This window comes from Cupressus sempervirens, chromosome 1 (assembly GCF_028749045.1).
Source record: "Cupressus sempervirens isolate cs-2001-9-10 chromosome 1, ASM2874904v1, whole genome shotgun sequence".
Lineage (NCBI taxonomy): Eukaryota > Viridiplantae > Streptophyta > Pinopsida > Cupressales > Cupressaceae > Cupressus > Cupressus sempervirens.
The window spans coordinates 290,416,199-290,443,403 of NC_143118.1; the positions used below are offsets into that span (position 1 = coordinate 290,416,199).

At 32.0% G+C, this 27,205-nt stretch overlaps 1 protein-coding gene and 1 pseudogene across 1 annotated transcript; both read right to left on the bottom strand.

The window, feature by feature from the left end:
* Positions 1 to 9,419: 9,419 nt before the first annotated feature.
* LOC149577240 (putative LRR receptor-like serine/threonine-protein kinase At5g48740) lies at positions 9,420 to 13,757 on the bottom strand (annotated as a pseudogene).
* A 2,026-nt stretch (positions 13,758 to 15,783) lies between these two features.
* On the bottom strand, positions 15,784 to 21,935 carry LOC149577241 (nodulation receptor kinase-like). The gene is made up of 4 exons (XM_089795948.1): positions 21,798 to 21,935; positions 16,525 to 16,640; positions 16,010 to 16,452; positions 15,784 to 15,914 (listed from the first exon to the last, which is right to left on the bottom strand). The coding sequence occupies exons 1-4, from the start codon at positions 21,843 to 21,845 to the stop codon at positions 15,784 to 15,786; spliced, it is 738 nt and encodes a 245-aa protein (XP_089652074.1). The 5' UTR covers positions 21,846 to 21,935.
* Positions 21,936 to 27,205: the final 5,270 nt, after the last annotated feature.

The window sequence follows — 27,205 nt, forward strand, 5'->3', positions numbered from 1 at the left end:
CTTATAAAGGAAAATGGTAGAAGGAGTTAAGAAAAACTCACCAAAGACAAGGAGAAGAAGGAACAATAGAGTTTAAAAATAGGCCAATAAAGAAGAACTGGATCCACCAACCATGAAAAGTTGTAGTATTAGGAAAAGATGGAGAAACCAATACTACATCAACACCACCACTAAGAAGAATGACCACACAAACTACCACTAGCAAGAAATCCAGAATCCTAGCACACTAAAACCCACACAAACAAAGTGATCCAATGAACAAAGCCAAAACTGAACAACACAAAAGGAGAGATCCCTAGTCCAACCTTTGTATATACTATTAGAAGAAAAAGGGGACCACCTGCAAAAACAACAACTTTCCTCCAGCTATAAGCCACCTCAAAAAGATGAGCCTCCACCACAATAGGGCTTCTACCTCAACAAGAAGCAAGAAAGATGAAATAGAGCAAGCAGGACCTCAACCTCATTGAGAAATGAAAAGAAAAACCCACCTCAAAAGTGGTAGCAATACTAGAGAAAACCCCACACACCACCACTGGCAAGAGAGGAGAATCCATAAAGATAAAGGAGAAACACCCACCACTAGATTTGACTCCAAGAATCCTCATCGACTGAAGACATGTAGGAAAGATCCAAAAATGAGAAAGGTGAGATGAGAACCACAACCTAATTTATTTTAGCTTGCAACAAATACCTATAGACGTGCTCCCACAACCAAGCCAAAAAACCCAATAAAGGGCATGATCAACACCCACAAAGGGAAAGGGGAAGAGAAGTCCACAATTAGCAACAAGAACATTGGACCTCTATTCAACAGGAAAACTAGGCTATGCCTAAAAAATAGAGAGACAAGTCAGAAGCTTGCACATGTAGACTATCAATAGAAACTAGCACCCTAAACTAGCGAGTCATTTGAGTCACGTTCATCATCCTCAACCACCACCACCTCCTCATTGGTAGAAATCCTAGTAGAGTCATTATCTTTTGTACTCATCACATTTATTCAATACAAATTAGTATTGTTAGAAAATGACAATGATTCTAATGTCAAATATAGTTAATTTTACAATCATTTTTTAATTAAAATTTTGAAATCATAACGCATGTCTTTTTATCTTTTAGGCTGTGAATGGTTGAAGGTTGGTTTGTTGTAATATGATAGTGTCTTATTGATGTATGAGATCAAGGAGCACTCCATATCGATTTGATTTAACAACTAACATATCTAATAGAAGGATAACTAAGTAAAATAGAAAAATGTTTTTTAATGATATTAGTGCACTCAAAGGAGATTTTTTTTGTAGATAAAATTTTACTTTTGTCAATAAATATTTATTAATGATAATTGAGATAATGATTATTTTTTAGAATATTTAATTTTTTGGTTTTTTTTTTTTTTTATAAAAATAAATTAAGTAGATGGAATTTCCTAGTCACATATAGAATCACTTGAGATACATAATATTGATAGGGTGAGGAAGAGAATCTCCTTCTATTAGAGAAAGATAATGTGCCCTAGACCCAAATTTAGTAACAATGATATTTGATACCAACCAATTAGGCTTAAATTTTCTTTCTTCTGACAAAGTTCTAAAGGATTTTTTGATTCTTCAAAATGATAAGTTTACCTACTTCAAACATATAGGGATTGATCTTATTGTTTTATTTTAAACATTGGAAACTTTAATACACACATAACTAGTTCAATTTGTTAAGAAGAATACTGTCAAAGATTTTTAATTCTTTGCTAGAAGACAAATCTATATTATTCTTTTACAAATAATTTTCATAAGGAAACCCTGGAGGAAAGGATATTGATCTTAATAGTAAGGATGGATTTATAGCTAAAGATGCAAAAATATGAAGTATCTTTACTAGGTGCACAAATGGAAGTATGATAGGATCATAAGGAAAGATGTAAATGTTTAAAATAGAATGATACAAGTATGATAAATGTGTTTCAATCATATTTTTTCAAACTTTCTACTTGCTAGAAAAACAATTGCTTATATGACTTGAGTACTATCATTTATTTGATTGATGAAGAGGATTTGATCAAATGAGGTAACAATAGCACCTAGAGGAAAGGTTGTGCTATGATATGGGAAAGGAGTACACGAACTAGTTAAGATAGTGATATTATAGTGTAGTGATAATCTACTTAAGGTTGCAAAGGATGGTTACATTGATTAAGTTAACAAGAACAAGTTAAACAAAGTTTTTCTGCTAAGCTTAACATTTTGCATAGTGAGTGTTGAGAAATGTTAGTGCAAGCCAAGAAAAGTCAATTTCAAGGTAAGTCAATTAAAATTTAGTTGATATTGAGCACCATCAAACTTTAGTTTGTGCCAAGTGATTTGAAAGAGGATGTCAAGGAACGTAGTATGTGATGAGCATCAAAGGCCAATTAATATTGAGTACTAGCATTATGAGAAAGATTGAGAATTTGATGAATTTGAGCTAACAAGTTTGATTTCTTGAATTGTATGAACCATGTGAAAGATAAGATTGATGAGCTGGTGGCATAGAATTCATATTGAGCCATTTTGAGGTGAATCCAAAGAAGATTGAAGGAGAAGTTTCTAGAAGGGATTGAAATGAAATAAGGGGTAGATTCATTAAATCCTACCTAATCTAACCTAACCCTAAAATTGATGATGGAGGATGAATCAAAAAATATCTTAATTCTCTATTTATAGTGATGGTTGATCAAAAGCGAAGGTTATCATGTGTGAGAACCTAAGCAAGACAAGGAGTCTAGGGCATTACTTCATTCAGTGACCTAAGTGCAGAGATTGCATTGGCAAGAAAATCAAGAAGGCTTAAGGGTATGTATGCTTGAAGGGTGAACAAGCTATTAGAGATGAAGTGTGTGAAAGCCAAGAAGAATGCAAGACTAAAATAGAGATTCGTAATCTATAAGTGTGTTGTAAGTTGTTATCAGATCAAGCCTTACTATTACCTTCTAATCATTGTATCAATCTAGGGTAAATCCTTTGGATTAATGTTGACCTAATAGTCATTTGTAAATTCTTTAACTGGGTTGCATTCCAATTGAATGATCTAAAGTTCTCTAACATGGCTCACTCCTAATAGGATGATTGAAATCCTTAAACAAGTCACATTTAAAAGTGTGCATTGTAGCCTTTAATAAGGTTGACCTTTCATAGGGCATCACTTCATAGGAGCAAGAATGAGTAGCATGATACTAGTGGATTTTCCCAAATTGGATTTCTATGTTAAATCATTGTGTCAAGTGTGTTATTGAATCTTTTATGTTTCATGTTTACATTTCTACAAAGTTTGTTTAATAGTAACCTGCAAGTTTAATATAAGGTGTAGTATTATTTTTAAGGATACACTAAGTGGTACATTAATAATAGATAGTATTGTACAATAAAAAATTAGAGATTTATTTTCTAGTGGTATAGGTTAGAGAAATATGTTTAACCCATTCAGTGAAATATTTAGTAGTGGTAAGGATGATCACTTGACCACTTAAGGAGGTGGGGTGTAACTATCCTATAAAATTAATCCATTGCTAAGAAAAGGGATAAGGTGCAATAATAGTATGCACTAACTAACTAAGAGTGTGTGTGTATTAGATCACCATTTACTAATTTAACAAACACATTTCATTATAAAGTAATAGGAATCCCATTCCATAGTGGGCTAATGCTCACAAGAGTAAGAGCCCTAGAATATAAACCACATATTCCTTGGTGAGCCTATTATAATATTGTTTGATCTTCTTTTGATCCCATATATTCAAGGATGATTTTGTTAAAGTGTTTCGGATAAATGGTTGTATAAGCTGAAATATGAAGCAATCATAAGAGGGCTCAATTACCTCACATTTTTTAGGGTAGGGTTAACCTTATAAATTAAAGTGAATTTAAGGAGATTGATGCTTTTAATTCAAATGTTAGGGTAATTAGGTCTAAGAAGATTACTATAATCCAAATGATAATGGAGTGCTAATAGATCTAATGATTATAAAGTTAGAGAAAGAATCCAAGACCCTTCAAATCCTAATGTAGCAATGGATATGAGATGAAATTAATATTCTACAATTGGAAAGTAAATGTGCTGAAATTAAGAAAGCAATGAAATGACTTACCTTGAAAAGTGAGATTAAATATTGGATCTTGTTTTCATATAATTTTTGAGAAACTCAAAATTATGAGATAATCTAGAGCTAAACATGAATTAGTGAGGCATTTGAGACCTAGAAATATCTAAGCTCTAGCTAGCTAGAGTTGATCTAGAAGGCCAGGCTTGATTTGGAGGGAGGCTAGGCTCACATTGTGTCTTTGACCTTTTGTACCTAAATGCAAAATAGTTTCTAAATCTTTGAAGTTTTGTGAAAAAGGAATCTAAACTTGTGCTCTATATTTCCTTCCATTGTCTATAACCTCCAATAATTTTTATTATTATTTTGTTAATATGGGGTTTGACTAAGGGTTTTCCTTGGTCAAACCCCAATTTAGGAATTAACCTTAAAATTAAAAGAATTGAAATGTAAAATAAATGTACAAATTCACCTTAAAATAGTAGGCTATCTCATATCAAATGCAACAAGTTCACTTTACCAATTGAATGGATCAAGGGGATGTGAATGTAGAAGGATAAATGTATAAGCCCTCCATTGGTGAGAAGCTCCACTATCACCAATGAAGGAAGTTAGATATTGAAAGGTTGTGACATAAACATGATAAAGATGATGAAACATCCAAATGATCTTCTTGAAACTCTTTGAAAGTACCTTGATTGTAAGAGATCTCCTCTCCAATGGCTTGCAAAAGGATCTCCTTGAATATAGTTGAATGGTTGAATGCTTAAAAAATTGAATTATTGATTAATTATGCAGGATGATAATATGATGATTTAAAATGAGGAAATTGGATATTCTTTTAAAGGATTTAGAATAAAATTTATCCCCCACTTGACTGGGTAAGAAATTAAAGCCTTAGATCAACTACAATGCTTGGCTTGACAAGGGGACCCAAAAATGGGTCCTGGTCAAGGAAATAGTACATTATAAATTATGCACTATGTCATGGATGAAACACTACATCATGAGTGATGCACTATGTCCTTGACTTTGAGGAACATAAACTTTGGATATTCTCCCAGGGTTCTAGAATTGGTCTCAAATTTAGGAAATCAGGTATAGATCTTGAGAAAATCTAGTTTCAGTGCAAAAAAGAGATTCAAAATGATTAGAAGAAGGGAAGAGAGGACCTGAGTGTATAGGTCCTACCTCAATCTTTGTGTCATGTAATAGCAATACCAAGGAGGATCAAGTAGGTCCTACCTTGATTTCATTTAGGAGTAATAAAGAGAGATGAAGAAAAATGGAAGAATGCAAATTAAATGTAATACTTGCATTAAATATTACTAAATAGGTGCTAACTAATCATTAAATTAAAGTGGTTTTAATTTAAGATGATACATTTATCCTTCACTTTAGCGAGAATATGAGCTTAACCCAACTTCTTGGTAAACTAGAGCACAAGACATAGGATAGTTATATCCTAATCAAGGAGACAAAGAATTCATCAAGCCCCCAAGGTATTTGAGTCTTTTCTAAGTCCAAGATCATAACAAGAGAGAGATCACCCACTTAGAAAAGAATAAAAAGAAGATGGTGTGATAAATGTTCCTAATCCAAAGTGTACATTTCATTATGAGTTACACAAAAATAAAACATACAACATGATTTACCCCTATGTTGGATTTAGCATATTGTATTTAATGTGTTACCCATGTATAATACTTAGCATATATTTAAATTCATCACTCATGTTTGGGATCTAGCATTTTTAAATATGCAGAAAAAAGAGAGACCTTTTCCTACGGATGCCCACTTAATAAAATTAAAGGTGCACATGGAGAATAAATTATTTAGGATTGTGTGTAATCCATAAAAGTATTCACAAGTGAATGTCTAGGGTATCAAGTAAGTGTGTGTGTGTGTGTCTGTGTGTGTGTGTGTGTGTGGGAAAAGAAAGAGCACAGTGTATGCATCCATGTTAAAGTCAATGCTAACACTTTAATAGGAGATATGGCTTTAACAAAGTATACATACATCTACTTCAAGATATTTCCACTATGAAATGCCCCCAAGAGAAGATAATTCAAGGAAAATAATCACATGATTTATAGAGAGAGCCAAAAAGGGATCTACTAACTTTAGGGATAGTATGATCATGAGATAATATGTGTATATTATTTCAAATAAAATTTCATCATTCCCAAAAGAAAGTAGAACTACAACACAATGGATCAAAAAATGTAAGAGTTATAAAGAAAGGTCCTTTTTTACTACTATTATGGAGACCAAAAAGAATTGGTTGTACCATCTCACAAATCCAAGAAGACAAACACAAGGATACATTCACAAACATAGACACATATAAAAAATAACATATAGAAAAATGTGAGGTACAAATAAAAGAGTGATGCCACATGTCAATTCATTTATAAGCTTTCAAAGATGGAACAACAAGGGTCATTTAAATAAATCTAAACAAATAGAGCAACAAGGGTTGTTTATAGACATCTAAAAAAATGTATAGAAAGCAAAATATAGGGAAAGAACATTAGAAAAGAAAAATACACAAAATCTACTATTTTAGAGTAACAAGTCAAGTGCATCGCCCACATCCCTAAATTGGTCTTTAGAATTTAGGGATGGTGGAAAAATTACAAGGGGAGAAACATCTAGTATAATAGAGACCATGTTGAGTGTCGATAGCTCAAGACTAGATGTAAGTGAAAGATGTTTTAAAACCATATTAGGTAAATCATTATGAAGATCAATAGTGTCATATTTATCATCATTATAATCTCAAGGATTTTCTAATGTATCTTCTTCATCAAGATTAATAGAAATAAAATACATTACATGAATATCATGATTATCTATCTCATCATTATTATTAACTTCCTCCATAGATATATGATGGTCAAAGGAAGGAGAAGAAACATGAGAATCATGGAATCAAGGTATAGCTCTAACTTGATGCTTATTTCGATGGTCACAAGCATGTCTATTGCATTTAACCTTTCTAGAAATTGGTTGGAAATAAAAATGATCAATACACATAGGTTCCTTTCCATCTTCTGATAGAAGAGTAGAAGGAATCATGGTAGTTTGAGATGTAGAGGAGGATGCACACTAGGTAGTGTGTTGGATGTAGGACATGGTTTTTCATTAGAAATTGACAAGTTTGAGGAGATAGGTGTAGAACTTGTAGGAAACATAACACAAGTAAGATCCTTAGGCATACTCAATTGAGAGATATTTCTATGCTTACAATCTTGATATGATTGGAAAATATAATCAAGACAAGTAAGATGTGTAGTATGAATAGAAGGTCAAAATAAGTCAGGTGTAGCAACTTTTGAGGCCTAGAAGGATGGTAAAGACTATTATTGATCATCTTAATCTCACCATCGTGAGGGAATTTGATTCATTTGTGAATAGGAGAAGCAATGGCTTTCATAGAAGTCAATCAAGATAAACTAAGCTTCAATTGGAATTAATTAGAAGTAGGAATGACAAAAAGGGTAGTGTTCACCACTTTAGCATAAAGTTAAAAAGACAAGGAAATGGAACCATGAGGTGGATATAAGAAAACATTACAAGTCTGAATTTAATTAGTAGTTGAATCATAAAAGTCATAGTTATTTGGTATAGATATTTTCTTTAATGAAGACATTAATTATGGAAGTAGGGTAAAAAAGATAACCATAAGAAGGATACTTAGAAACCCTAGCATAAATATAATGAGGACCATTAGGAGCATGAATAATTTAAAAATCATGAAATTTAATAATAAGGCCTTGAGCACACTTAAGAGAAAGATTAGGCTTGGGTTGAAATTGACGTTTGGATTGAATCTTAGGATTAGGTTCAGGTGGAGCTTAAGGTACATACTCAAGAGTTTTAATAGTGTGGTCATCCTCTTCCTTCAATTAATCATAAGAAGTATTTGTAATAGAGGGAGAATGTTGAGAAATTGTACTAGTAGGGTTTTGAGGGAAAAAATAGGTGTAGATTTGAAAATTTTGATTAGGGGGTGTGAAATATTTGTTCCAACTATCATTATTAAAAATAAGAAAAGTATTAGAATCAATCAAGTGTTGAATCTTATGTTTCAAGGTATATGTTGTTCAACATTATGGCTAGGTTGATGATGATATTGATAAAAGGCTTTGAAATCAAAGTGTGTACTTGATGTTGTGGATGGAAGAAGTGGTCCAACATAAGCGAGTATAATATTATTAGCACTTACAAACCTTCCCATAATTGACTGAAAAGACTTTGATATAGGAACAAAAGTATGATCCATCCAAAAAATAGAAGAAAAATAAGTGACACCTTTGGATGCAATAGTTACTTATTCATTTACTTTATTCATATTTTTGTTGATCTTGATATAGTTGTTAGGTTTCTAAAATTTGTTGTTTCTTGGTGTGACATGACTCTTATCAACTAGTACATGAGCCATTGGAGTGTTGGTCTCAAAATAACTTACTTGCAATTGATAATGATGAAGCACTACACAAAGTTGTGAAAAAGAGGTAATTTTAGTAAGAAAAATCTTATCCCTAATGTCTTTTTTAAAATTAGCAATAAACATATGTTGAATATTAATATTAGACACAAGATAAGAATTATAAGCATGCAAATACTTAAATGTACCAATAAAATCAATTGCTATTTCCATAGAAACTTGTTTATAGTACATTAAATTAGTGAAGGACACTTGAGGACCAATGCTATTCTAAAATTGTTGGAAAAAATATTAGTGATTTTGTGAAAGGAATCAATAGAATAAGGTGGCAAATAAAATTGCAAGGCCTTATCATGAAAGGTGTGGGAAAATAACTGATCTAATATCCTATTGTCATGGGCACAACCACTATATATGACTTGAAAAGTTTTAAGATGAGTTACAGGGTCACTTGTACCATTATAAGTATCAAGAAGAGGCATATCAACTTGCCGAGGGAAAATAACAGTAATAATGCCTAAGGAAGAAATAGTTTGACCAAGGCTAATGATAGTGAAATAATTAGAAGTAATTGTTGGGAATGGCACATTTGAAACACTAGGAAGAGTGTATGAATTAGCTGGAATAAAAGGTGCTACTAGGTAGAACTCTAGGAACCATTATACTAGGGGGATCATGATAAGTGTAAGGAATACTATGGTATGAAGGTTGTGAGTGTTACAAATAGGAAATACTAATTTAATATGTGATAAAATAGAAAACTTCAAAGTTTATTTATATAGAAAGTATCATATATTTTTTAAATGATTTTTTTATGATGACTAGATGATATATATATAGACACACACAGACACAGACACATACATATAGCTTTTTGCTTTTGAATGATCTGCTCTAGTCATGGAAGCTTGAATTATTCTCACTCGAGGCCATCTCCTATGGTCCACTCAACTCAAAAGTAGACACTTGGCTACTCATTTGATTGTTGTAGTCCTTGCTTAACTCTAACATGTCAAAAACATCACTTATGTTGTTTTGCTTCTCATATCTCATGGCCACTTTGTTCTCATCTACAACATCATTTATCATTGGCATAGCCAATGGATTGGCTACAATGCATCTAATCCCTAGTTTCACCAAATGAATGATGGATTTAATGTTGTAATCATGTGGTTGCAACCTCTTGTCAACAATATTTGATATTTTGATAGGATCCTCTTCTAGGTAAGCATATGGTGTAACCTACTTAGCCATAAACTAAATCATATACTAATAGAAAAATTAAGTCAACTTTGACTATTTAATACTTTTAGCCTAATAATAAAGTCTTAATATATGATGTTTAAGCCATCCAAAAGTTTATACTAGGAAAAAATAATAATAAATAAATATCATACATGAATATCAAAAGCACTTCTTACCCATCTAACAAGATTAATTTCCTCTTCAGATTTTTTTCCATCTATGGGTTTTCTACTACATATGATTTCCAATAAGACTACTCCAAAACTATACACATCACTTTTTTTTGTCAGCATTTGAGTGCTAAAATATCTGTGAAACAAATAGAAATGAAACATCAAACTGATAGGAATCAAACTAGCTTGTTGTGCACATCGAAAGAAAAGGAAAAAAACTAAGTGAAAATATAGAATTACCCTAGATCCAAGTATCCCGCAATTCCTTAAATAGTGGTTGTAACATGGGATTCCTTTCCATCTATAGTAAATCTTGAAAGACCAGAATTAGCTAGTTTACCATTTAGATTCACATCTAGAAGAATGTTTGCTGTCTTTACATCCCTGTGAATTATTTTTAGGATGTAGCCCACATGGAGGTATTCCAACCCTTTTGAAACATGTGTTGAATAGAATTAGACTCAAGTCACCTATCCAAATCATTTTCAAAGGTAAAAGAAGGAAAAAAAAACCAAATTTATGGTAACTAAATAGATGATTTAATTCAATTATAATTCCCAAGCAATGGAAAAGAGTTGAGAACTTCTTACCATAAGCAACATCCAAAGCAATCTTGAGTTTGGTTTTTCCAATCTAGTTTTTCATTATTGCTTGCATTTGGACTTGAGGAAAACATTACTCTTAGGAAAAACTAAACATAAGTCAATATTAATTATTTAGAACATTTAATCTAAAAATTAAATGAAACAATTAATGTTAGCACTCCAAGAAATAAATAAAATAGACCTTATTTACCATAGAGGTAGTCCTTGAGAGCCTCCGAGCATGTACTTGTAGGCAAGCATGAGCTCCCTTGATTCATTGTAGTAACCAAGTAAACACACCAAGTTCTTGTGATGAATTCTTGACAAAAAATAAATCTATTAATCAAGAAATTCATCACATTTGCAAAATATTAAGTCATATTTGGCTTGCACTTAAATTATTTGGATTATAGATTAAAGGGGTGCATCAATGTTGTGAAGTAGATTTTCTTGTAGAGATTTTAGAGTAAAATGAATTGGAAGAAAAATTAAGGTACTTGGTACTCAACGAAGAGGTGTGTAGAAGTTTTGGAGGAATTAGACTGCTGGAATTATTATTTTGTATAAACTTGAGAGTAAAACAAGAGAGGTTAAGTATATACATTCTGAATTAACATTCTAATTATTACTATGTCTTCTAAGAAGAGGAGGTAGTTCAGTGAGTAGATTGTGTGACATACAATTCTTTTAGGTTAGGCAATTGAGATAGCCAAGTTGGAACTTCCCCACTCAAGTTATTGTTTTGTAAATGCCTATACGATCACTTAAGGTTAGAGTTGGTATGTTTGCATATTAAACTAGTGATTATTTTGCATGTTTAAGATGATTAATATGAAAATTTTGAGGGGTTTGTGCACAAGTAACTTACAGGCTCTCCAACTTACCTAACTTGGATAAGTTTGGTAAACCTCCAGTGAGATGGTTATTGTTTAGCAATCTGATCACAGATTCCCATAGTGTAAACAAATGCTCAATGAAATATATAAATAGAATTTAGGTAGACTTAATAATATCAAGGTCTAATTCTTGTCTAGTCATTCTTGAGAAGTCATATTAATGAAATTTGAAGTTAAAAATGAAAATTGAAAATTGAAATGTACATAGATTACATGACAATTGGGATGCGTAAGGAAAATGATTAGGACCATCTATATGTTTTGGCATTTTGATGCTAGATGTTAAGGTCTATGTTTGTCATTTATATTTAAAAGATATATTTATTAGAAAGCTGCTATCATTTTAACTAAAGATCTTGCCGAAAGCTTATAGACTCTTAAAAAATAGAACTAACAAAGAAAGTGGTGACAATAGATAGCAAAAGCATTTTATTAATTTGGCTATACAATAATACAAATTAGATAGCCTCTATAAATAAAGGACTTCCAACTACAAGCAAGTAGTCTAGAGCATACATGTGCATGGTGTAATGTTACAACACTAAAACTTAACAACTTTGCCATGTTTTGAAGATATATTCAATCTTTCACACACATGATGGAGTTAACTGTAGTTTCAGTTGCAATAGGAGAATGACATGGACTAAGTGGTCTATTATAATGACTTTGTTTATTCCAACACCCTCCCTTAATTTCTACCCGTAAAGACTCTTTATGTGGAAGAAATCATGATAGTAAATTTAAATAGAATATGTCCCGACATTGAGCCTTGTTAGGTACCCATTTTACAACATAAAAAGTTTGGTTTCCCTTCTCATTATTAGTTTATTCCTTGTGTCATTATGATATGGCTTACCACAAACCTTTTTAGGTTTTGTACCCAAACAAGTTTTTTTGGCTTACCACATATTTGTCAAGACTTTTAGGATCTTCAACTAAACAAGTGATTTTGGCTTGCCATGAACCGTTCTTCACCTAAACAAGTGGTTTTGGATTACCACAAACTATTCAAACTTCACAACACTATTGTTCCAATAACGAGAAAACCTATTCAGAACATTTCTCATGCACAATAATATTGAGTCCATATAAAAAATAATCCATCTACTAAGTCACATGAGTACCTAGCCACTACGCTTGCTAGTTCTGTTAGAAATGGAAAAAGAAATCTGTAAATAAGCAAAACCAGGAAAGAATCTAAGTGAGTAAATGCATGAAAAGATATTACCATAAAATAGGAGAGAGAAAGCTTCAAGCTCCAACACCATGAGACAAGATATTTGGAAAGGGGAAAGCAAAGAAAACCCCTTGTGACATTATGAATGAGGCATGAAAAGCCTAAGAAGGAAAAGAGAAAGAGCGAGAGAGAAATTGCTCATACAATAATTGAGAAGAGGAAGAAACCTCATTGTTAAATGAGAGAAGAGGGTCATCTCTTAAATAGAGATGAGAGAGAGGAGTTAGAATGTAACTCCCATGTCTATGAATGCCACCATTCATAAGTGTGTGAGGCCAAGTGTGAGATTCCTCTTAAGGAGGAATAATCTAAAATTAGAAATTACAATATATATTTGTCCTCACATATTCCACTAGATGACAAAATAAGATGTAATGGAAAAAGGACAAAAATAAATATATTAGGATACCTTGGCTTATATCCTAATATATTACAACAATAAATAAAGGAGTTCTAACCTTGGTTTATAAATACACCAAGGAAAGATTACAACTCATGTACTATAACCTACATACAAACAAATGGGAAGATCTTGGGCGCTGAAGAAAACATTAATGAGTTTGGATGGGATAAAAAACATGCTGGAATCAATGTTCTTGTATCTAAAATAAAATAAAATATTTCAATGATGTAGATACGTTGAAAAGTAGAGCTAGATCGGCACTGTGCTTCATGATTTCTTCTTGCTGAAGGAAGAACAGAAAGAGGGCAGGGAAGGGTTAACTCCTCCTGAAGTAAACTCAAACCCTACTTTTATCAGTGCACTTCAATTCAATTCTCTATTGAAGGAAGCACATTCAATTATTTGGCTCTTGGCAAATAACAAGAACATAATATTTGATAATCATAGCCCTCGGCTGATCGTAAAAGTGATATTTTAGCTAAATATATAGAAAACTCTGCAAAGACAGAGGATTCATAAAAAAATGGAAGTTTAGGCAAGTCTGTGCGGAACTCTCTAAAGAGAGAGGGTTCAACACAAATTCTGAAAAGGAGGCGCATGTTATGGTGCACATACCTGAAAATGTTGAAGAAGAAGAAGATTCTAACAGCGGGTCTGATTCCCAAAACTCCAAAAAAGGTTCAGAAAAGGACATGAAACTGAACTAGAAAGATATAGTAAAAAAGATATCTAGATAGGAAAACCTTTTGGCGGCAAGCCTGCCAAAAGGGGTTAGATGAAAAACTAATATAAAATAAGAAGTAACTTGCACAAATTAGAGCACACAAAAGTTAATCGGGTTTGGTGGTAAACCAGCCAAATCCAAAAAAAAAATTAAAAAAAAATTCAATATCTTCCATCTCAAGAAGATTAAAGAAGAAATTAGTGAAATCTCTCTCAAGAGTCTCCTTCGAATCGTACCTTCATGCAAACACTCAAAACAAAGATTAAACTGCTCTGATATCATGTTAGAAATGGAAAAAGAAATCTGTAAATAAGCAAAACCAAGAAAGAATCTAAGTGAGTAAATGCATGAAAAGATATTACCATAAAATAGGAGAGAGAAAGCTTCAAGCTCCAACACCATGAGACAAGATATTTGGAAAGGGGAAAGCAAAGAAAACCCCTTGTGACATTATGAATGAGGCATGAAAGGCCTAAGAAGGAAAAGAGAAAGAGCGAGAGAGCAATTGCTCATACAATAATTGAGAAGAGGAAGAAAACTCATTGTTAAATGAGAGAAGAGGGTCATCTCTTAAATAGAGATGAGAGAGAGGAGTTAGAATGTAACTCCCATGTCTATGAATGCCACCATTCATAAGTGTGTGAGGCCAAGTGTGAGATTCCTCTTAAGGAGGAATAATCTAAAATTAGAAATTACAATATATATTTGTCCTCACATATTCCACTAGATGACAAAATAAGATGTAGTGGAAAAAGGACAAAAATAAATATATTAGGATACCTTGGCTTATATCCTAATATATTACAACAATAAAGAAAGGAGTTCTAACCTTGGTTTATAAATACACCAAGGAAAGATTACAACTTCTAACAAGTTCTATAAGAATATTTTTAGATACATGGTTCATCGATATGTTAAACATTTCTCACACGATACCCATCTAGTCTATTCAATCTCGATTTCCTTTGGTGGCAACTTTTCTATCTTTAACTAGCTTCTCTCAACACTAGAAGCTTAGATTGTATCTTCGTGCAGGTTCTCTTTATTCCATACATTGATTTTAATGATTAGCCTTGCTTTTCATTTGGCAGTAGCATATCTTCTATGTCACATTTTAAACAACAGCTTCATTAATCAACAAAGATCAAACATTGACATATTCAAATAAAATCACAGATAAAAAAATCTAACAACTCTAATACCATAAAAAAATATAACTAAAAAAGAAAGTGGTGACATCAGATAACAAAAGTATTTTATTAATTTGGTTGCACAATAATACAGATTAGATAGTCTCTATAAATAGAGCACTTCCAGCTACAAATGAGGAGTCTAGAGTGTATATGTGGATGGTGTAAAAGTGACAACACTAACAACTAACTTAACAACCTTGCCATGTATTTAAGACATATTCAATCATGCACACACATGGTGGAGTTAACTACAGTTGCAGTTGTAATAGGAGAGCAACATGAACTTGGTCTATTCCAATGACTTTGTCTATTCCAACATAGACCATGTGGCAAATTTTGAGTAGAGATGTTAGATAAGTTCTAACAATTCTCTTTATATTTTGATTTCACCTGTATGAAGCTCAGCTTATTTGGATTTCACATGTATGAAGTTCAGCTGACTTTTTCTCCCAAAATATATTTTTATTGGAAGAAACTGTAAGCGTGGTATTTAAGGATTGGAAAATTCTATGTTGTCTTTAAAATAAAATAAATTATATAAGATAAGTCATTTATTTTTATATTGATAAGTCATTTACAAGAGGTTGTTAAACTATGCCATAAATTTGAAAAAAAACTAAAATTGCTTAAAGAGATGATATTCTGGTGCTGGTAGATACATTTGAGTTTACAATAAACTAATAAACTTATAAAGACTCTAATAACTTAATTCACAGAGCACTTCAACAGAAAATTTATGATCCTAAATTTATGTTGTATGATTTAAACAGCAAAGCAGAAAATAACATGAGTAGGAAATAAATTTACATCTCTGAAACTTTGACTGGCACGGAGCTGTTAGTACACACGATTCCTTCCCACGGATAAGCAAAACATGGATCCGAGATCCAATTACTCAGTTTAAGCAATTTTTTAACAATAGCGAGAGCTTCAACTGCAGATTAAGCTAAGAGTTAATATTATAAAAGCTACATATTTGAGCATGTTTGTAAGTAAAATATTCAAGAAAGCGTGAAGTTGTGTCCTCGCCGTCTTCTACAGAGGTGAGAGTTAAGGAGATAACCGTTTGGTACAACTTGAGAGCATTGAGCATAGGACCCATGGCAGACTTTGAAGCTTTGGACAACGACATCAGGGAAATCGCCGTGTTCATCAACGGTAGTTCAATGACAGAATTGTTTCTAACAAGACGAAGGTTGGATACTATTTTTACGTCATTAATGGCTATGTCAAAAACTCTTGACCCGGACAAATTCATGATCTCTGCAAAATACAATAACAGTAAGTTTTTACCTAAGGACGATGTAAACTGAAAATGAAAAGTCGTGTTCGCTGTCGGCACCGCCGTTTGCATGACCAGAGGTGGAGGAAGATCTTGGGTATCATTTGTTGAAATTGGCTTAACAGAAGTAATGTTATCTGCTCCATCAATTGCTAACGAATCCCATGCGCAGTCGAATTGGTCATGAGGGCATTATTTGAAAATCAATTAAAAATAAGTCTACAAATCTTTGGATACAAAAATGAGTTGGGTGAGCATTATTAACCTGACAGGCTGAGATGCGCTGAGATTCTTCCTCATTAAAAAATGCAACATTAATCCAAGGCTAACAGGAGCATACATACCTTGTTGAAGGGGTCTGAGCTCAATAGAAGAAATTGTTGAACTAAAATAGAAGATACAGAAAATAAACTGAACTGAAAACTAAAACTGAACCAAAAAATGCAAGAACAGAACAGAATTTATAATGGTTCATCCAGTTAATCTGGACTACATCCACTCTTCAAGCAGGGCAATATGTCTATTCAAATATAATTCTTAGTACAATGCAACAGCAGCAGATTGATTATACACATATACATATTCTTCATTCATAGTGAAAGACGAAAAAGACTTGGAAGAGAAAGAGGCGACAATCATTGGGCTTCACCATCAGAGAAACAGAGCTGTTACAATATTCCTTTGCCAATAACTGTTACAATTTCTCACTTGAAGACCAATCAGTGTTGCACAAAGATATCCCCTACTTGGAATGCTTATGGCTATGTCATGACAATGCTGAGAGAAGCTCTACAGAATTTGAACTTCTCTCGAGGTACAACTTTTATAAATACATCAGCCCGATTAACCTTTGTATCAAACTTCTCTAATTGTAGCCTTCCCTCTTCAAGAGGATGATAGATAGAGTGAAATCGGGTTCCTATATGCTTCGTGCAACTGTGGAATGCTGAATTTTTAACGAAATGAATGGCACTCTTGCTGTCAAAAAATCGAGTAAAGTTGGATTGTTGAAATCCCAACTCTCCAAAAAATCATTGTAACCTTATCAGCTCTTTGGCCCCCTTAGTAAGTGCAATATATTTGGCTTCTGTAGAGGAAAGAGCAACAACTTGTTGCTTATGAGAAGCCCAACTAATTGTTGCCCTGAAAATAGTAAAAAATAGCCTATTGTGGACCTCCTTTTATCTAAATCTCTAGCCATATCAAAATCAACATATCCACAAATATAAGGAGTCTTGTTATTAAAACATAAAACATGAGAGGAATTGCCTCTCAAATATCGAAAAATCTATTGAACAATTTGCCAATGAGTTTTACCTGGATTACTCATAAAAAACACTTATGACTCCCATTACATAAGCAGGATCTAGATGTGTGCTAACCATTGCATACATTAAACTCCCAACTGCTGAAGAATAATGAAGACCATTCATCTCGTATTTTTCTTCTAGAGTAGAAGGACACATTTTTTAACACAATCGAAAATGATTAGCGAATGAAGTGACAATTGATTTGGCATTTGGCATATTAAACTTTTCTAAAACTTTTAAGATATACTTTTCTTGAGATAATCTAAGTTCTATTTTATATCTATCATGTATTATATCTATTCCAAGAATCCTCTTCACTGCACCTGAATCTTTCATGGAAAAATGAAGAGTCAAATACGTCTTCAACCCTTGAATAAATCACATACTATTTCTAGTAGTCAAAATATCATCAACATATAGTAGCAAAATTAAAAACTCACTAGTAGGAGGCCACTTGTAGTAAACACATGGGTCTAATTCACAGTGAGTAAAACCTTGTTGTGTCATGAAGTTATCAAACTTTAAGTACCATTGGCATGGAGCTTGCTTTAGCTCATATAAGCTCATCTTTAACCTACAATATAAATGCTCTTGCCTCTATTTAACAGATCCCTTTGGCTGCTCCATATACAATTCCTCCTCAACATCCCCATGTAGAAACATTGTTTTTACATTGAGTTTCTCAAGCTCAAGATCCCAAGCTACTGTCATGCCTAAAACCAAATGAATGGCTTGCATTTTAACCACTAGAAAGAAAATCTTATTAAAATCCACACCTTTTTGTTGAGAAAATCTCTTCACTACCAATTTGGCCCTGTACCTCTTCCATCCTCCATCTTACTCTTTTATTTGGTAGACCCATTTATTTTTAAGAGCTTTATGATTTGGTAGAAGAGGAACCATATCCCATGTCTAATTTTTATTTAAAGACTCCATTTCATCTTTTATGACATCCATCCAATGGACTGAATTTATATTAGTACATGCTTTCTTAAATGTTTGTGGCTTTGTTTGATCAAAACATAAAGAAAATAATAACTCATAGTCATCAAACTTACAAGGACATTTTATTTCTCAAATAGATTTCCTTGGCTAAACATTTGTGTCACTCCAATTAAATCTCTATAGATTCTTAACATTCTCTAGATTTTGGATTGCACCAATGGCCTTTGTATTTTGAACAATGACCTCACTAATATCCTCTATATTTTCTTGTTCATTAGTAGCATGGGTCATTTCTCTATCATCTTTATTATGATCAGACCCTTGTTTATTTGTAAATGAAATTGGTAGTGAATGACATGCTATCTCACTAGTAACATCAGATAGTAGGCCATGTGGAGTGAGAAAGATGGGCTACTGAATTTGATATTCATCTCTCAACTTAGTGGGAATAGGAGTTAGTTGGGACTTGGTAGCATGCATTTCAAAGGAAGGTTGTGATGGATTAATAGTATTGACAAGTGACATTTTAAATAGAGAAACATCTGGTGTGGGCAAGGAATCATGGACAATACTTGGAGTTACTACAAAAGGTGTATGAGTGAGACTTGGTTGTATAGAGATTATACAAGGCATGAGCTAGGTATGTGTTGTAAGCCCAAGATTCTATGAAGTCATGACTATAGCAATGGGATTAAATAAAATACAAGACTTGTGAATATGCTCACCATTATCAAATAAATCATATTTAAAACAACTTTCAAAAGTAGTGACTATTCTATGCAAACCTAAGAATGATTTCTCATTGAAAATAACATCATGACTTCAAAGCATTTTATGAGAAATCAGATCCCACAACCAAAAGCCGTATTGGTCCTCACCATAACCCAAAAATCCACATCTTTTGGATTTAAAATCCAATTTTGTTTGCTACTCTTTAGGAACATGAACATACACATCATAACCAAACACTCGTAAATGAGAAAATGAAATTCTTTTACTAGTCTATCTCTCTTCTAGAATATCAAAATCAAGATGTGATGAAGGGGCTCAATTAATTAAATAAACTGCTATGTTGCATGCCTCTACCCAAAATTCTTTCCCCAAACCAGCATTAGATAACATACACTGAGCCCTTTCAAAGATAGCAACCTCTCTGGTACACCATTTTCTTGAGGTGTATAAGGGATCATTTTAATCCTTCGAATGCCATGATCTACACAAAAATTATCAAACTCCAATGAGAAAAACTCTCCACCATTGTCTATTAGTAGATATTTAATCTTTGTCCCAATCAGATTTTTGACCACAGCTTTAAAAATTTTAAACTTCGAAAATACTTCAGATTTCTTATTCAACATATAAGCCCAAACTTGTTTAGTGCAATCATCAAGAAAAGTGACAAAATAGTTAGCACCACCAAGAGAAGTTACCTCCATAGGACCAAAAACATCTAAATGAACAAGCTCTAAGGAGAAGATTTCTTCTCATGACCCATCCTTACAAAGTTGGTGCAATTATGCTTGTCATAAAGACAATGCTCACACAACTCCAAATCAAGACATTTAACATCTGGAAGCTAGTCTCTTTGAAGCATAACTTCAAGACCTATTTTTCTCATGTGATCAAGCCTCTTATGCCAAAGTTCAACATTACTTTCCACAATCACCATGGCTGCTCCCACTTCACTATTGCACTCTAAAACATATAAACATCCATATTTCTTTCCTTTAGCTAAAAGCAACTGACCATTGGACACTTTCCATGATTCAAGATCAAAGTTAACATTATAGCCTTGTGTATACAACTAACTAACTAAAATTAGATTATGCTTGAGTGTAGGAACATGCCTAACATCTTTTCAAATCTATTTACTACCATTTTTCAGCAACAATAAAATATCCCCTTTGTTGACAATATCACATTCTTTTTAATCCCAAGAAAAATATTACCAAACATGCCTTCATGGTAATTTGTGAACGAACTCTAACATGGAGTAACATGAAAAGATGCCTTACAATCGAGAACCCATGAATTTGAACCCATGTCACCAGTTGCAAGCACCAAAGCTCCATCAGTTGCAGCATTTATGCCATCCTAATTTACTTTATTTTGAGCTTTCTTGTAATTCCAACATTGCTTCTTGTTGTGGCCTAATTTACCACTAAACTAGTAGGTTCCATTTCTTCCTCTAGACTTTGAGTGATGATTTGATTTGCCTCTTCAATTATTATTATTGTTATGTCTACCTCATTCACGACTTCTTCCTCTATTGCTTATGCTCAGAACTATTAGAGCATCACCAGAACATGATTTGTGGTGTTTCTTTCGCATGTCTTCACCAAGTAATGTAGTTGTGACTTCATCAAATTTTAGCTTGTTGTTAGCTGCTATTGAAGTGCTCATAGCCATTACTACACCTTCCCAACTATTTAGAAGTGAACATAATAGTAAAATAACTTTTATTTCATCATCTAATGGTATACCAACTTAAATGAGTTGATTGGCCTATGTATTAAACTCATTAAGATGATTCAACATTGATCCCCCTTCTTTCACTTTTAGATTATATGGCTTCTTCATTATAAAAACATTATTTGAAGCTTTAAAGGTATCTCATACAATGAAGATAATTTCTCAACTAGCTTTTTAGTTGTCTTCTCAACTAAAATGTTAAACAACATGTTACTTGAGAGAGCTAAGAAAATCATTTCCCTTGCTTTCAAATCTAGTTTTTCCCATTCTTATTCTATCAATGATCCTTTGCCCTTTGTCTTACCAAGCAACACAGGTTATAAATCTTGCTTGATGAGCAAAGACTCTATCTACACTTTCTATAGCCCAAAGTTTTGGCCAATTTTTTTTTAAATTTTCCACTTATTTGCCTCATCCATGGTGTCTATAAATCTTTATCAATATCTAGAAAATCAAATGAGCTTAACCAACTCTGATATTAATTATTGAACTAAAATAAAAGATACAGAAAATAAACTGAATTGAAAACTAAAATTGAATAAAAAAATACAAGAACAGACTCAGAATTTATAGTGGTTCATCTAGCTAGCCTAGGCTACACCCACTCTTCAAGCAGGGCAATATCTCTATTCAAATACAATTCTTAGTACAATGCAATAGTAGCAGATTGATTATCCACATTCATATTCTTCATTCATAGTGGAAGACAAAAAATACATGGAAGAAGAAGAGACGACAATCATTGGGCTTCATTGTCAAAGCAACATATCCATTACAATATTCCTCTCCCAATAACCATTACAAAAATAAATGGATCGAAATCCTCTAATTCTCTGATCAAGCAAATATATAGCATTTGTTTTCCACTCACTAGGATCTTCTCTCTTGCTTGTGGGGTTTTAATTTGAAGAGTTGGTTTTGTTAAGCTTAGTATGTCCTATGTCTTGATTGAGTTTGTGAAATCTAGAGTACTTGTAGCCTTATCTAATAGAACTCAGATTAATCCAACCACCTCATAGTGTAACTCTTCATTAGAGCTAGAGTCATCAACGACTCAAAAATGGCATCGATCTTCAATAATTTGGTAGTTGCAAGTTTGATTGGTGAAAGTTGATTCTAGACCCTATTTTTGTTTTATTTTTGGCAATATGTTTAGAATGCAAACAAGTACTATCACAGGACACACTTAATTTCATATTAGCTTTAGCTTAAAATCAAAAATTAGAATTGAACACGATAGCTTCTTGCATACAATCAAGTAAAGAAATTGTCTAGTTGAAGATCTTTTGCTCTATTGTTTCTCCACCATCTAGGCATTCCTCAAATATTTGATAAGCCTATCAAAACACTAAAATAGCCAATTTGAAATGACATTTCTTAATTGTTAAAAGAACCTACATTATCATGCAGACTCCTTTTGACATCATTAAGAGAGTTAGGGATAAATGACTTCTCATGAAATTGGTAGATTCTACATTCCACTTCAAACATAAAACCTTCACCTGATCTCATCTTGTTAATTTCTCCAAGTAGAATGGATATGGTTCAGTATTCCTTTGGCTATCCTTCCTTTACTTTTTGCATTTAATTTAGATTATTAGTCCCTACCTTAAAGGTAGGAGACTAATATTTTTGATAGCAATTTGAGTATTAGTTTGTTCTCAAAAATCATGCATTAGCAACTTAAACTATAATCTGTTGAAATTTTTGTATTAAAATAGTTTTTTAATATTTAAGTTTCTTATTCCCTGTTGGGTATCTGCATATTTCCTAGTGGTCTCTTCTATTTATTCATCAAAATATTTGAAAAATTACAAAAAGTTTGACAAATTCCATTTCTAAGATAATTCACTTGTCTCGTGTATTTACTCACATCTTCTATAGGGAGGGTTTTGATAGAGGCTTCTAGAATTTTTCCCCTAGTTCTCTCTAGACTATCGTATTGCTATGGGCACCTATCTCTATATCTCATGTCATGGCATGGAAAAGGGAAAAATTGGCAATTAGAATTTGGTTGCATGTTTTGAGGTGTACATTCATAAAAGATTTTAGTGCATAGATCATCATGTAAGGTCTTTTAAGCTAATTTCTGTAGAATAATTGGAAACCTTAGAAAAGCTAGGGCTGGTTCAATGTTTACACTAATTTAGAATGTTGTAAGTTTTATTTTTAAATGTTTGACCTCTGGTATTTTTGCTTCTCATTTACTTTTAATACTTGCATCAAATTTCTCAGTTTGGTAGTACAATACTAATTAAGGTACATCCCATACATGCAGATAATTTTTTATTTATGACAATATGTGTAGCAATACAATGATCCTCTACTATGAGAGAGATTGATTATTTCTTCAAACCTTGTTCACAATAGGCATGTACAAGAGCAGATAATGAAGATTTTAGATTCACTTCTCAAAAAAAAATTATTTTTCTTTATTTGGCCTACTACAAGAAAAATCTTTAGATTAATGAAAGAGAGGTACAGATGTTGTGTAGGTAGCCAAAATTTTGATTTTCTAATATTTGACAGGTAGTTTCATTTGGATAACATCTCTATTTTAGCATCCATAAAGTAGTTCATATGCAATATCTATTTTTCTAAGACTACAACAGGCTTTGATAATGATATTAACATAACATATTTTATGGAGATATAGAAAACTTAGGAGCCCTTAGGTACAATACATAATCTTTTTAAAAATCTTTAGTAGTAAAAGCCACATTAAGAACATAATTAAAAATCTTAGTGTAGGCCAGCATTTGAAATGACACATTATTCATAACAATTTAGTGCTCTCTTACAATTCTGAGTTTTGTGCGTAAATATTTTCATTATTTATTGATAAAAAAACAATCATAGAAAACACTCTCAAAATTATATAGTTAACTAGTGCTGCACTATAGCTACTTAGCATAGATTATAAACTTCTCATGATATTGGTCAATACATTAAGAAAATACTTTCAAAATTAATGACCTAGTCACCATAAATCTAAGGTTTTGAGCAACATTCTTATGGAGTTGAAAATTTTCACACCTAATTTCTATTTTATCATTGGCTAATTCGAGTTTTTCCGAATAGTCTTTTCTATTTTAACTAGAGAAAATTATCATAATTATATCCATCATGCTTGAGAAATCTTTGTGTTTGCTGCATGTGCCTATTACGAGGCACCTATTAGAGAGGGTAGATATCGCAACTATTTCATGATTAGTTTTTTTTTACTAACATTTACCATAGTAATCATCTATTTCCCCTTGCAATATCTTGCAGCACTATGAGTTTCTTTGTCTATATCATGGTATTTACATTGTTGATTTTCAAACCCTAAAACTATAGGCAGTAAACTTGTATTATAATACTGTACCCTAACATTTTTTCACTCATTGGCACTCTACTAAAATTTATTCATAGAATCATTAGATGGTGAGGAATTTTCTTGCTTCAATTGAGAATTGGAGTGATGACATCATTTGAGGGACATGATTCAATAGCACGATTTGTGATGTATGCATTTTTCCTATGTTGAGAATTGTTTATGCTATGTTATTATATTTTTTCCTACTTTCACTAGAAATGCATTACATTACTTGTACTTGTGTAATTCTATATGTTTTGTATTGTGTCCAAGGCACATCCTTTCAATTATTTTTTGATGTTATTGGCAATTTATCATTTTAGTTTTCTACCACCAATATTTTTATGTAATTCTATATGTTTTGTATTTGGTCTAGGGCACATCCTTTCTAATATTTGAAGTTGTAATGGAGTTATCATTTTAGTTTTCTACTATCAATATTATTGAAAGTTATAGCAATATAATTCTTGTTAGTCCTTGCATAAGGTTGGAGATTGTAGTTTTCATTGACTTATTTTGATATTAGTTGTTGTCTCAAGTGTCCTATATATTCTAGTTATTTTGATTCATACTATAGTCTATATAAAATTTCTTATTAAATATTTTTTTAAAATTAATTAATTGTTTCCTATTGGCTTGGGTGTTTTTTCAGCCATACATTTTAATCTATGGAACAAAGACAATGACATCTTAATTTGAAGCAACTTATGTTTTTGATGATTTTCTTATTTCCAAAAAACTATATCACCTCATAATTTGCAAAGTAAGAGAGTCCAAAGAGATGATTAATTTATAGCTTTGCGAGAAGCAAAAAAATCTAGTTAGATGCTTTTTAGTAACTACCAAATTGGAAACACAAATAGATATCACACTTTTTTGTGACATTTAGGCTTTCCATAGGCTTTCAATGTAAAACTTTAATGCTCCCAAACAATGTGATGTCTATAGTTTTGGGACTATTTACGAAAATCAATATGGTGACTGGTTTCCTTTTGCATTTTTTTTCTTGTGAATTCTAAATAGAGTTGCAACAACTATGTTGATAATTATTCCATCTACAAGTATTGTCAATTTTTGATTTCCAAGATTTATGATACACAGGGCAATAAGGATTATCATGAATGCTCCAAAAAAAATGCAACCATCAATATTTATTTGTAGGACACTCCCAACAGAATGTTTACATGTGTCATGCCCAAATCTCTATAAAAAGGCCTTTTCTTATTTGAAAATTTGATAACCTACTTATGTGTGTGATATCTCTACCAGAACTTCTCCAAGAGGCTTCTTGTGCTTGACTAAAAAGGTTAGGTCTTTGTTCTCTTTATTATGCTTGAGTTGAAAACCTAGACAAGTAATAAACTAGTTCATTAATTGATCTTTAGGGTTATTAATCAATCATCTTCTTTGTTTGATAGGTTGTTATACTATCAATAGAATAGCTACTATAGAAAATTTTCTATGGACCCAAATGTTTGAATTTCATAGAGGATAAATCTTTTGACCCATTTAACTAGCAGGTATCATATTTCTAAATTTTCTTGGAAGGTGTTTGAGAATTCTTTCTCGAATTGTTAGAAAAAAGTGGAATTTTGGTGCTCATCTAATGATTGCTCATAATTTAAAGACCTGCACTAGATTGGTGAAGTTAGAAAATAACCACCCTCTTGGTGATTCAATTCTACCACCTGACAATGACAATAGCAAGACATATTTTAAGAATTTCTATGGCGAATTTGGAGTCATTCATGCCAATATTGGGGAAAAGATGAGTTTGGAGGACAAGTATATTGCAAATCAAAGATATCATTTTTACAATGAAAATTAATATTTTTTAATCAATGATTAGAATCATATGTTGTCATTTCTTTAATCATGATGTATAGACTCTGATATGAAATGTTGATAGAGAAATAATAGTACATAAGAAGTATGTATAATTATTTCTAATATGAAATTTTGTTGAAAAATGATAAAAGTCAAGTTCAGTCATTTGATTCAACTGTTCAAAGAACACTTTATAATCTATTATTTAGATTTTTATACTTTTTCAGCTCTTAAATATCTTTATAATGGTTTGAATAGAGTGTGACATTTTGATGCAAATACAATGACACACTCTTGTCTAGAAATAATACTTGAAGAAGTAAAATGTATGTCCATTTTGCTCCATTACATTTTCATAATGATAGATCAAATAGTGATTTGACACACTGATATAAAAAATGACATCAATTAAGATATCTTTATATTTTCATCTAACACACTGATATAAAAAATGACATCAAGTAAGATATCTCTATATTTTCAACTACACTAAAATTTTGGTGGAAAATGATACAATATTGGTAAAAATAGTTACATTAATTACTTGAATCACACTCTTTGATCCATGATCACAATGTTTCTCTTCTTTCAAATCTTGAATGTCTTAGCCATATATCATAGAGTGTGATAAAATTGTTGATGCAAACCACACACATAGTTGTATCTAAAAACCTATGACATTCTATTCTATTTTTTTAAAAAATTTAAAGACATCTTAGTCAAATTGTTGTATCAATTGTTGGAAACATGCTTTGTGATCCATTTCAAATTTTCTACATTTTTAGTTATATATCATCCTTGATAAAAATCACAAATTCATTAAATTACAACAATTGTTGGAAACACACTTTGTGATCCATTCAAGATATTCTATGTTTTTAGTTATATATCATCCTTAACAAAAATAAAAAAGTCATTAAATTTTTCTATCAATTGTTGGAATCACACTTTGTGATCCACTAAAGATTTTTTATATTTTTAGTTATATATCATCCTTAATAAAAGATCAAAAAGTTTGATATGAATTCTAC

What these genes read in the sequence shown, in the direction of transcription:
- LOC149577241 (XM_089795948.1), bottom strand. Translation starts at nt 21,845, where the DNA reads ATGCTATATATTTGCTTGATCAGAGAATTAGAGGATTTCGATCCATTT. An exon ending in TAGAGGATTTCGATCCATTT is followed by an intron (nt 16,641 to 21,797) that starts ATTTTTGTAATG and finishes TTTAGTTCAACA; the next exon opens with ATTTCTTCTATTGAGCTCAG. An exon ending in TCTCACCTCTGTAGAAGACG is followed by an intron (nt 15,915 to 16,009) that starts GCGAGGACACAA and finishes CTTAATCTGCAG; the next exon opens with TTGAAGCTCTCGCTATTGTT.